The following is a 13439-nucleotide window of genomic DNA, read 5'->3' as shown; positions in this document are numbered from 1 at the left end:
AATAAATCATAAGGTGGCTCAGGAATTACATAGAGACCACCTGCCTGAATAACATTACAGCGTTCCTGCCTGCAGGAGCAACAGGGAACTGGATGCAAATGTATGTCTTTTTTATGATTTCAAAATTATTGAATTTGAATTTAAATTCCACAGCTGCTCTGGTAGATTTGAACCTACACTCAGTGACCACTTAATTAGGTGCCTCCTGTACAATGTTCAAGATCTTCTGCTGCTGTTGCTCATCTCCTTTAATATTCAATATGTTATCTATTCAGAGATGCCCTTCTGCACAACACTTGGTTATTTGAGTTACTGTCAGCTTGAACCAGTCTGACTATTCTCCACTGACCTCTCTCATTAACCAGTCATTTTCATCCACAGTGCTGCTCACTGGATCTTGCTTTTATTTATTTTTTGCACAATTCTCTGTAAATTTTAGAGAATGTTGTATGTGAAAATCCCAGGAGATCAGCAGGTTCTGAGATACTCAAGCCACCCCATCTGGCACCAACAATCATTTCAATGCTCAGGTCACTTAAATCACGTTTGTTTTTACCACTCTAATGTTTGGACTGAACAACAGCTGCACCTCTTGACTATGCCCGCATACTCTTATGCCTTGAGTTGTTGCTACATGATTGCCTGATTAGATACTTGCAACAATGAGCGGTTGTATAGGTGTGTTTTGTGTGTGTTGCTTGGATTTCCAACATCTGCAGATTTTCTCTTGTTTGTGAGTTGCATAAGTGTACATAATAAAGATGATGCCCCAGAAGATCATAAGTTATCACAAAGGCCAAAGTTTTGTCTCCAAGCACCCTCTTCCTTAATTGACCAATGGCTTTGCTTGGAGAAGGCAGTGATGAACCTCTTGAATATTAGTCCAGAATGAATTGGGTCATTATTGTGAGCAGGCTAAGATAGTCATAATAGCGTGAGTGACATTCATCCAGTGGGCTCACCTGACATTAATGTACTCTCCTTCTGTGTGTAACTGGTTTTCCAGTGTAAAGTTGAATGTGAAGTGCTCAACTCTCTCCTGGTGGAAGGTTTTCATTCTGGATTCGTAGTCTTCATTCTGAAAGTACTTGATCATGTCTGGGAACCACACAGTCAGTCCATAGTAGCTGTGGAGCCCAAATCAAGCATGGTTCAGCACACAGTTAAACACATTTCCTTAGTTACTAGCTCTCTCCCAGGTGACACTGCCTGTCCAATAGAGGCACGTTAACGGAAAAGGAACATGAAGGATGAATATTTTAAATTTAAGCAGTTCTAAAAGGAGCTACAGCCTCTAATTAACTCCCTCGAGTTTTGACAACCACAGCCAGCCTGGAATCGTTACTCATTTCACATATCGGTTAGCTTGATTTATTGACATGAACATTATTGTGACAAAAGACTGTACATATTTTTAAGTTCAAAAACAATGATTACCTGCAAGGAAGGGTTGGTGAACATTGGGCATCGTGTGAGGAGCTTAATAGTAATGAACTCCTTTTGTCATAGAAGGAAGCCACTTGGCCCATCGAGTCTATGCCGGCTAACAAAGCATCCCATTCCCTCATTCATTCTTCCTTATAACCTATCTTACCTCTCACAAACACTGAAACCAATTTTACATTGACAAAACTAAATAAAATTAAAATCTGCTGCAGCTGTGTGGTTGCTAGCAGTGACTTGGAATCCCCAAGACATCTACAATTCTTTAAAAGGAGCATGTGATGATGTCATTGGGGTGAGGGTGACACAAGGGTATCTTTTACAGAGTGTGAATACACTGGTTGTGAGCCACTAATCAGTTCCCTATTCATCTCATTTTCTTCTCTATTTGTTGACACCCAGTGCTCTGGGAGTTAATTGCTCAAGAAGCTGAGGGTGAGAGTTTTTAACTGCACCTCCTGGGGTGGCCTTCTGCAAATTAGGGAGGGGAAAGGTTACGCTTACGTGAGAGCTTCCTCTGGTGAGTTATAGGTTCATCATTGACGCTGCCCTCACCTGTAATTCCTCCATCTCTGGATATCTGTACTCACTACTTCTTCCCACCACCTAAACAGAGATAGAGTTCCTCTTGTCCTCACCTATCATACCATGAGCCTCCACATCCAAAACATCATCCTCTACAACTTCTCCCATCTTCAACAGGATCCTACCACCAAACACATCTTCAACAGGATCCTACCACCAAACACATCTTCAACAGGATCCTACCACCAAACACATCTTTACTTCCTCCCCAGTCTCTGCTTCCCACAGGGATCACTCCTCTGTGATTCACTTGTCCATTTGTCATTCCCCACTAAATCTCCCTCCTGGCACATATCCCTGCAAGCCACAGGTTAGCTACACCTATCCATTCACCTCCTCCCTCACCTCCATTCAGAGTCCTAAACAATCCTACCAGGTGAGGAAACACTTCCCCAGCCAATCTATTGTATCCAGTGCTCCTAAAGCAGCCTCCTCTACATTGGTGAGACCCGAGGTACATTGAGGGACCGCTTTGTTGAGCACCTCTGCTCCATCTGCAAAGGCGTAATTTCCCAGTGGCCAACTGTTTTAATTCCTATCCCCATTTCCGTTGCAACATGTTGGTCCAAGGCCTCTTCTTCCGCCACAATGAGACCATTCTCAAGGCGGAGGAGCAACACCATTAAGGTAGTCTCCAACATGATGGCACGAATATTGATTTCTCCTTCCAGTAATTTTTGGTTCTTTCTTTTCTTTTCCCCACCCCCCCTTCCTCCTTCTTCTATTCCCCACTCTGGTCTCTGGCCTCTTCCCTCTTCTCCTCACCTGCCTATCACCTCCCCCTGGTGTCCTTCCTTCTTCCCTTTTTCCCAAGGTTCACCTTTCTCTCTCATCAAATTCCTTCTTCTCCAGCCCTTTACCCCTCTAAACCACCTGGCTACACCTAAAGTCTCCTGAATAGTCCCCCTTCTCCTCCCTCCACCTTTTTATTCTGGCATTTTCCCCCTTCCTTTCCAGTCCCAATGAAGGGCCTCAGCCTAAAATGTCAACTGTTTATTCATTTCCATAGATGCTGCCTGACCTGCTGAGTTCCTTCAGCATTTTGTGTGTGTTGCTCTGGGTTTCCAGTATCTGCAGAATCTCCTGTGTTTAATCATAGGTTTAGTTTTATAAATGCACGTGAAACTAATAGCACCAAACTGCAGTTGACACTCCAGTTTCTTAAAAATAACATTGCAATTAAAAGTTTCTTCAGAATTTTAAAATTAAATTAATGGTTAATTCACAAATCTTCCTTTTATTGTGAAATCCTCTGTAAAGTTTCTATCATTTACTACTGTCTTTCTTTATGCATTTATCGAATTGGAAGACTTGAAGATTATCTGTGGATATTGTGGATTTTTTTCCCTGTACACAACACAATCATAGGATCACAGAGGTTTGTGATGAAGGAGGAGACAATTTGCTCCATTATGTCCATGTTAGTTGAGAAATAGAAAATCAGCTGATCTGACTTCCCATTTCTTGTTCAATAATCTTATGGATTATGGCACAAATGTATACATTAATATAAATAATATACAGTACATGCATATTTAAAATATATATTATACTGTGCAAAAGTCTTAGGCACCCTGTAGCTAGGACAGCTAAGACTTTTGCACAGTACCGTAGTGCATGTATTTTATGTATATACACACACAATATCATATTGTCTATATCTATCTATCTATCTATATATATATATGTGTGTGTGTGTTGCCTGTTGTATCTGACGATGACAGGAAACCTGTGCAGTAAGGTTTTTAAAGAGGAAAAGCAGTTGCACTGGGACGGTTCCACTCTCTCAACCTCAAAAATCCGGAATCCGTGATACGAAAATTCATCACATCTGGAGTCTTCTTTGTTTGCTGTGGATGACCGAGACTTCTTCTGTGCCTTGTCTTGCTCTTTGCTCTCCATAAGTATATATATTTGGGTATATACTATACCAATACTTGTGCCATTTCTGGGGAGGCTCACTCAGCTTTGGACCCCACCAGACACTCAGCTCTCACCTATGGCTCCAAGTATCTGTTTGCATGTGACAGTGTCCACACCCTAGTAGGCAGGTTAAACCTAGTGAGAGTAGCTGGTGGACTTCATATCCCAGTGAGATAAGGACATACTTGTCCTAGCATGTGAAGTTAGCTCCGGCAGACTGAGTGGAGGAGATCAACAGTGAAATCCAATGGCCAGGAAGGCGATTCTGTAATGTTTCATGAAGAGCAAAGAGCATGACAAGGCACAGAAGAAGTCATAGTCTTCTACTGCAACCAGAGAAGACCCCAGTTGTGACATCTATTCATACCACTGGACCCAGACTTCCCAGATTGAGAAAGTGGAACTGCTCCAGTACAATGGCTTTTTCACCTTAAAAACTCTCCCCCGCACAGGTCTCCTGTCATTGTTGGATATGATGGACAACCAACATCTATAAATACTGTATATAGATACATCACCTCATCAGGCAGTGAGTTCCAGATTCTTACCACTCCCTGGCTGATAAAAACATCTCCTCAAAACTGTTCTAATCATTCCATTGTCTCTTTGCTGCCAGTGAGGACATCTTCCTGTTGAGTGTTACAAAAACTAGCCATCTTATTTCACAATGTCATCATGACGAAGATTCGAATCATACTAGGGAAAAGAAATTTTTCCTCAATAAACTATTGGATCTATTGGTGGCCAATGTACAACTAGGGCCCCCAAGTTTTTGTCTCAGATAGAAATATCTTCCTGATACCTCCCTATCAAAGCCTTTCATAATGTTGAAGATCTTTGTGGGTCACCCTTGAGTCTATCCTTTCCTGCTTAATTTTGATAGAGCAGATGAAAGTGAACTCATGGGATGGTGTTCCATTACCTCGGAATATCCAATCCCTCTGTGAGCACAGCATTTGCCAAAACAGAAAAGCTAACTTCAAAATTCAATGTTTCAAGGTACATTTAATATCAGAGTGGCTGGAAGACCAAGATTTTCCCTGTAGGAGTGGGATGCAAGGGACTCGTTGCTACATCTACGACCAGTCTATTGAAGAAGGTAGGGGTGAGGGGTCACTCCCTCCAACAAGCAATCAAGTCCTTGTCAAACTCAGCAGAAGAAAGCAGCAATTGGATTTGGATTAAAAGGAAAGACAACAACTGGGCTGCAAGATGAAGACAGGAGGGTATGGAACTGAGGGGTGTGTATCTGGGACGCCACGTAGCACCGTTGAGACGTCGTGGGCTTATCAACAAAACGTCAAAGAAGGAGGGTGCCCACCTGATGACCTCAATGACGTACCTACCCTCCCTCCTTGTCACCACTCCAAGCCCACTGCCAACATCGAGGGTGCCGACTTACCATAGGGATTGAAACATCAAGTTCTAGTAGCTCTACTTCTACAGAGTATGTACACAGCCTGAAATCTGTCCTCCTCACAGAAGTCCATGAAACAAAGAAACCCCATAGAATGATAGAAGCATCAAAGCCCCAAAGTCCCCCCTCCACTCCCACCCACACCAGCAGAAACACCAACTTCCCACCCCCACCCCAACCATACAAACAGCAGCAGAAGCACTAAAGAATCCATTGTTCCAGAGCCCATAAAACCACATCAAACTTACTTCTCCCTGTAAACATTCTGCTTCTGATCAGCACTAACCTGAAGGACAAGGTAAACCAAACCACTGCCAGGAAAAGAGTTGTCATCCTGTACTTTGGTAAAAAGCACAGCAGCATGTTCTGCCAGACCTGCAAGCAAAAAGGAATATCAAATGTCAGAGAAATGCACACGGATATTAAAAACAAAAACCCTTGGATGCTAGAATTACTCAGGAGATGAGGAAATATTTCCTCCAAGAGGACCACAATCTTGTTGTAGGGTTTGGAGGCCTGGAGAGCTGTGTTGCCTGGAATCAGGCCTTTATGCTTTGGCTCTTGTTAGGGTCACCCATGCCAAACAGGTCAAAGGGTAGAGGTCGGACTAAGAGTGTCCAGGTTCGGGGGATTTAGATCAAGGGTAACAATCCTGACTGTTTAAAAAAACTGTTACAGAAGCAGCAATGAAGAATCCTTCTATATCTGTGTGCGACGGTACTGACAGACAGAGATGGAAGACCTTCATTGCTGCTCTAAACACCAGTGGCATAACGGGCTGTAAGTAAATAAGAGGAAATATTTCTAGAGAAGAGCCTGCTTTCATGACTCCATCTTGACGGGAAGCAACTAAACCTGTTAGGATTGGAGCAATACATATATTGGGTTAGTTTAGGTAACTGAAATGTTACAGTCTATTAAGTTCAGTAGATTGGGCTTCCTGCAGTCAGATTTTATTTTTAAGCCTAAACATACTGGAGAAGGAAAACAGGGTTCATGTTTCATCAGAACTGGGAAAAGTTATAGATAAAGCATTTGGCACATCAAAAATATTTTATCTTTAACTTTTTCATTTCTGATGAAACATCATTGACCTAAAACATTAACTGTATTTTCCTTGGAATGATGCTGCCTGATTTGCTGAGTACTTCCAACTGCTTTGGATTTAATTCATGCTACTCTCTTCAGTAGTATTGTTAATAGCTGGGGTCACCCATCTTGGAAAGACGCTGCCCAGAAGAAGGCAATGGCAAACCACTTCTGTAGGAAAATATGCCAAGAACAATCATGGCCAATGACCATGCTCGCCTATGTCAAATAACACGGCACATAATGATGATGATGATGATACTCTCTTCAGTGCCGATGCTCAGTCAGTGAGTTAAGAATGTACATTATGAGGGGCAAAGATAGATTAAATGCAAGCAGGCTATTTCTACTGAGCAATACAGGAGTTCAGCAGGTCAGGCAGCATCTATGGATGGGAATAAACAGTGAATGTTTCAGGCCGAGACCCTTCATCAGGACGTGAGACCAAGGGGGAAGAAGTTAGTATGAGAAGGTGGCGGAGGGGAGGAAGAAGTACAAGGTGGCAGGTGATAGGTGAAACCCAGAGAGGGGGAGTGCTGAGGTTGGGTAAGACTAGCACTTAAGTTCAAGGGCGAAAGGTGAAATATTTAAGGGAAACCTGAGGGGGAAACTTCTTCACTCAGAGGATGGTAAGAGTGTGGAATGAGCTGCAGTGGAAGTGGTGAATGGAATGCTGATGATTCCAAAAAATGCCACAAAATTGTTATATGTGCACTGTTGGATTAGAGTGCAAAATTGTTATTTTTTCTTGTAGTTTAAATTTCCTCTGTCAGCTTGAATTTTGATATAAGTATGTCCAGTTAATTTTCCAACAATTATGGTACAGTTTGCTTCTGTGTTTTTCTAGAAGCCTCTTAGTTTTCTGTAAAGGGTGTCACGTCACTTGAATCTGATCTGACTAGTTGTCACTGGGATTTTGTTATCTCTAAACTTGCATATGACCACAACTACTTTTTCCATGCCTTTTCTTGGTTTTCTCAGCTCCTCCCTCTTTGTTCATCTCCTGTTCTTGAAGCACTTAAAACAGCCGTAAACAACAATTTTTATGCCTTTGTCTTGACTACCAAAGAACCTTTGGATTGCAAAAGCATCCAGGATCCAGCACCACCTTCTAGACGAACATACATTGATTTCACAATGTGACCAAACCATGTAAAAAACAGGTGTTTATCACATGGTTGTGTGGGGAGTTGCTGTGTTCAAAATGGCTGTCACCCGTTCTACTTTGTTAGATGGACAGCAGTTTAAAATTGTAATTGGGCATACAGATGAAAGGCACTAAACAAATGCATGTCTTTATTTTAGAAATATATGCAGTACTGTGCAAAAATCTTAGGTACATATCTATATCTAGGGTGCCTACGATTTTTGCACAGTACTGTAGTGATTTTATATATTGCACTATACTGCTGTCACACAAAAAAAGCAAATTTCATGACATCTGTGAGTGATGATAAACCTGATTCTGATATGGGTCTCTATAGTGGACTGAGAGTGGGAAGGTGGCAGGGAGAGGGGAATCATAGTTGGGAAAAGGGGAAGGGAAAGTGGAGAGAGTGGAAAGCACCAGAGAGACATTCTGTAATGATCAATAAACCAATTGCTTGGAATTAAAATGACCTTGCCTGGTATCTGAGGCTGGGTGTGTCTGCACCACACCAACTCCCTCCACCCCCACCCCTGGCACTCCTTCTCTGCCACCTGTCCCACACCCCTCCTTCACACGCCACCCTCACCATTCCCAACATCCTTTGCTCCCACCAGATTTGCCAATTCACTCTCTCTCTACTCCATGTTGACAAATACAGTAGTGTGCTGTACTTCCAGAAGTTTCACTAATCAGTGACTACATTTTCAATTACTGCTTTGGTATCTGATTTTTAATGTGAATATGCTTTTGGGCACACATACACAGTAAAACACATAAAGTGCTGGAGACTCAGCAAATCAAGCAGCAGCTATGGAGGGAATAAAGGGTCGATGTTTCAGGCCGCAACCTTTCATCAGTTCAAATACAGCATTAGCTTAATTAGCATTGACATGATCATAATGTCATGATTGGATTCATGGGAAGAAATCTGAGAGCTGTTATCCGAAAGTCATTGTGGATCTTGCTCTTTCACAAACCAACCTTATTGGCCTCTAAACTAGAAAGGTTCAAGTCTGTAACCAGGCCACTGAACAAGCAGATAAACTTTCTCTCACTCCCTGAGTAACTCATCAGTGAGAGGAACTGTTGTATCATAGTGTGTTTGATTCATACAGACCTGCTTCACTACAGTCATAATCCTGACCAGCCAGCGCTGGAACCAAGTGCCCGTGGAGCTCTGAATCTCAATGAACTCATCCATTTGTATTGGGGTTTTTATATGGGATACCTGCAAAAAACCATAAAGTTATTGATTTATTGGTGCTGATATTCCGCCATCCCTTCCGGCCCCTTTCAACACCCCTCAGTTCACATAAGGATTGACGTGGTGAGCAAGTGTTTCTGGAAGTGACATTAGAAAGGTCTATAAGACTGGTCCACACTTGGAAGGATGATTTTTGGTGGAAGGAGAGAAAGTATGAGAGAAGAAAGAAAGTAGGGACTTGAAATTAAGGGAAGAAAGAGGGGATGATCAAGAAAGAGAGGGTTTAGAAAGAGAGATGTAGAGTGAGAAGCAAGGGAGAAAGTCTGCTGGAAAATGAGGCAGGTGTGAGAGAGAAGAGGGATGGGGAGAAGGGGCTGTTGCAATAGCTGAGTGGGAATAGTGGACAGGAGGAAGGAGGGGGCGAGTGGCTAGAGTGAGAGAGGAACAGGGAAGGGAGGAGATGGAGAGAATGCAATTCATCCCAAGCCACCGCTGCGCACGGGTTGGTAGAGAGTGAGGGTACGAGCTCTCATCCCCGGAGAACAGTACTGGTGTGGAGAAGGGGAAGATTCCTGTGACAAAGTGAAAACATCACCACATTCAAAGCCCTCCTGGCTGAGGCTTATTTCATCTCACCGTGAACACGGCTTCAGGATGGCCTTTAGCTCTCATGTTTGTGTCATAAATCTGCTTTAAGATCATCCAGGCCTCATCATGCTTCCCAATCTATCAAACAAAAAATTTAACGAACCATTAACTTTAGAAAGTTGCATTATCAAAAGACTTCTGTTTTCTTCCTATTGTTGTTTGTGGGATTCACTACATCTTGTTGTTCCCAGTTCCTGCTAATCCCTCAGTCTTCACTGACATACATTCTGATCTCAGAGACCTCCTCCAATTTCACGTCCTACCGTGCACACTTCTGACTCAAGTCAAATGGACATTGATGGCTTCTTCCTCTCCATCAATGGTGGGAATCCATTCTTCCAACACATGTGACAGCTGTATAGCACTGCATGTAAAACCTTTGCCTTTTCGGTGAGCTTTCCCCCATGGCTCACTGGTCTCACTTGCACAATCTCCAGCTTGAGCTAGCATGCCTACTCCCTAACTTAATGTGATTCATATCCTTACTTGTCAGGGATACCTCTACTGATCCCAGACAATTGTAACCCATCCTGAATGATCTTCCATGTCCCATAACATCCTAATTGGCCCAACTGAGACACTTGATCTCCCTGTTCATCTTGTGGACCACAAGCTTCCCGACTCACACCACAGACCACACACCACACACCACATGTGTGCAAAAGGAAACACCTTTGCAAATGTCAGGTGATTCACTGGGACGCATCATGATGTTTTGTGATCAACTGAACTGTGGAGCGACAGATCCTTGATAACCCAATAGTTGTCAAACAATGCCATAAAGGTACATTTCCAGGCACATTACCATTTTTAGACCATCCGTACTCTCTGTATATTAAAGACCAGAATACACAGGAGCAGAATTAGGGCATTTAGTCAATCAAGTTTGCTCCAGCATTCCATCATGGCTGATTTATTTTCCCCCTCAACCCCATTCTCCTGCCTTCTCCCTGTAACCATTGATACCCTGACTAATTAAGAACCCTATCAAGCCCCACTTTAAATATACCCATAACCTGGCCTCCAGAGCCATCTGCGGCAACGAATTCAACAGATCCACTGCCACCTAGCTAAAGAAATTTCACCTCGTCTCAGTTCTAAAAGGGCATCCTTCTATTCTACAGATGTGTCCTCTGGTCCTAGACCCCCCCTCCCCCCACTATAGGAAACATCCTCTAAATATCCTCTCTCTGGCCCTTGCAATATTAAACAGGTTTTATCCAGATCCCTCCCCCCTCATATTTCTGAACTGGAGTGAGTATAGGCCCTGAGCCATCAAATGCTGCTTGTATGATTAAATATACAGTACTGTGCAAAAGTCTTAGGCACCCAAGCTATATACTGTATGTGTGCACTAAGACCTTTACAGAGGACAGTAAGCCATTTTTATATCATTTCCTGAGTGGTTAATTGTGATTTGATTTGAAGCACATGATGGAAAGACATCCATCTCCATCCTCTCTTTATTTGCCCTTGAAACAGCAATATCTGAGTCCAAGTTTTTGTTAATATTAGTAAACATTTAGTAGATACAGTGCTGTGCAAAAGTCTAAGGCACCCGAGCTATATATGTGCCTAAGACTTTTGCACAGTACTGTGTTTTAATGTACAACATAGGCTAAGACATCCCAGGACAGAAGTGAAACTTTTCAAGAATGAAACATGTCTAGGGATCCTCTCTTAGAGATCTGTGCAAGAGCAGCAGCTTCTTGGGTGCTTACCTCCAGTAAGTATCGTGGGCTTTCCGGCATGAATACAAGACCAATGAGGGCAGAGAGGCAAGGAATAGCACACATGACGACAAACAGGCGCCAGCTGTGGAACTGGAAGGACGAACCCATGCTGAAGCCCCAGCCTGCAACAGAGGGAGAGGTCTGTAAATGGACACTGCCACCTGTGCTGGCTAAGGTGAAGGATAAAAGTGAACTGCAATACTCTATGCGTTTGTGAGATTTTCCTTTGCCAGAAAATCCACAGCCCGAGTTCCTGAGAGTACCGATTTGGAGCTCGACAGACTGTGGCTGATCTGACTCATGTAATGGCTCTTCACGTGGGCTGGACACCTTGTGTCAGTAGAAACATTGACCATATGGACAATCTCAGGATTGCAAAGTGCTTGGCACAGATCAGAAACAGAAAGAACACTCTAAGTTTTTTTTTCCAAATAAGTACGAAAAGTCAAAAAAAAGTCAAATGTAAATTTATTATATGTCATCGTATTCCACCTTGAGATTCATTTTCTTGCAGGCATTTATAGGAAAATAAAGAAATACAACAGAATAATTATACAAGTAGAGAACATTCTGGTCATGCATTGGGGGGGGGATGATTGTGTGTGTGTGTGTGTGTGTGTATTTGGGCATCACGGCAACACAGCAATTAGTGCAATGCTATTACAGCTCGGGACATTGGAGACTAGAGTTCAGTTCTGGCGTCCTCTGTTAGGAGTCCCAATTGGTCATTGCAACCTGTGATTAGGTTAGGGTTAAATAGGGGTTGCTAGGGGTTGCTGGCATGGCACGGATTGAAGGACCAGAGAGTCTTACTCTGCATTGTATCTCTAAATAAATATACCTGTGTGTCTGTGCCTACGTTTGTCTGTGCATTTTTGTGTCTGTCTGTCTGTGTGTATCTGTTCGTATCTGTGTGTGTGTTGTGTCTGTGTGTCTGTGCGTGTGTAGCCTAGCAGACTCAAAGCTCGGATTTGACACCGCTGAGCGTATTAGACTTGCTGCTCGAGCAAACAGATTAATCAACAGAGGACTGAATTTAATTATGATTTCAGTCATATTCTATTGAATTGTCCAATTAAACTCAGCTAGTAGTGTGGAGGAGTGAAGTCATATCCTATCAGTTAAGAAAATTTAAATTTAGTTGATTGAATAAATGCGTGAAATTATTGCATTGTGGTTTACCACTATTCTGCAAAGGAAGGTAAACAGTCATCTTTACCTGGTCTGGACAATACATGGTTAGCTTCTGAAATAGATGGCTAGCCATTTTGTTCAAAGGTACAGTGGTGCTAGAAAGTTTGTGAACCCTGTAGAATTTTCTCTATTTCTGCATAAATATGACCTAAAATGTGATCAGATCTTCATGCAAGTCCTACAACTAGATAAAGAGAACACAATTAAACAAATAACACAAAAACATTATACTTGTCCGTTTATTTATTAAGAAAAATGATCCATTATTACATGTAGTTGTTGGAAGAGGTATGTGTACCTCTGGGGTAATACCTTCTACAAAAGCTTTTTGGAGTCAGGTGTTCCTATCGACGAGATGAGATTGGAAGTGTGGGTTGTAGAGATGCCCTGCCCTATAAAAAAGACACACGAAGTCAGATTACTGACAGAGCCTGCTCTTCTAAAGAAAGATCGGTTTATATGCACCATGCCTCGATCAAAACAACTTCCAGAGGACCTCAGAAGAAGAATTGTAAAGATGCATGAAGCTGGAAAAGGCTAAGAAAGTATTTCTAAAGACCTGAGTGTTCGTCATCCCACAGTAAAAGAAATTGTCTACAAATGGAAGAAATTTAATACTGTTGCTACTCTCCCAAGGAGTGGGCATCCTACAAAGATCACACCAAGAGCACAACGTGCAATGCTGAAGGAGGTGAAAAAGAACCCAAGGGTAACAGCAAAAGACCTGCAGAAATCTCTAGAACTTGCTAAAGTCTCTGTTCATGTGTGAACTATAAGAAAAAACTGAATAAGAATGGTGCTCATAGAAGGACACCATTAAGGAAACGACTGCTCTCCAAAGTAAAACATTGCTGCACATCTCAAGTTTGCAAAAGACCACCCGAATGTTCTACAATGCTCCTGGGACAATGTCCTGTGGACAGATAAGACAGAAATTGAACTTTTTGGCAGAAATTGCTATGTTTGGAGAAAAAAGGGCACTGCACACCAACACCAAAACCTCATTCCAACTGTGAAGCATGGTGCAAGGAGCATCATGGTTTGGGGCTGCTT

General features: G+C 42.5%; 1 protein-coding gene across 2 annotated transcripts in view; it reads right to left on the bottom strand.

The window, feature by feature from the left end:
* Positions 1–13439, bottom strand: part of LOC140209696 (synaptic vesicle glycoprotein 2B-like) — a 194625-nt gene that overhangs the window by 23265 nt on the left and 157921 nt on the right. For both annotated transcript variants that reach the window (XM_072278089.1, XM_072278090.1), the window contains 5 exons: positions 11181–11314; positions 9448–9537; positions 8725–8835; positions 5655–5743; positions 963–1127 (listed from right to left, as the gene is read on the bottom strand). In XM_072278089.1, coding sequence (XP_072134190.1) covers positions 963–1127; positions 5655–5743; positions 8725–8835; positions 9448–9537; positions 11181–11314 — 589 coding nt within the window. The remainder of the gene's footprint in view (positions 1–962; positions 1128–5654; positions 5744–8724; positions 8836–9447; positions 9538–11180; positions 11315–13439) is intronic.

This window comes from Mobula birostris, chromosome 14 (genome assembly GCF_030028105.1).
Source record: "Mobula birostris isolate sMobBir1 chromosome 14, sMobBir1.hap1, whole genome shotgun sequence".
Classification (NCBI taxonomy): domain Eukaryota; kingdom Metazoa; phylum Chordata; class Chondrichthyes; order Myliobatiformes; family Myliobatidae; genus Mobula; species Mobula birostris.
The sequence above is the reverse complement of the archived record's forward strand: the minus strand, read 5'-3'. Positions and strand labels throughout refer to the sequence as shown.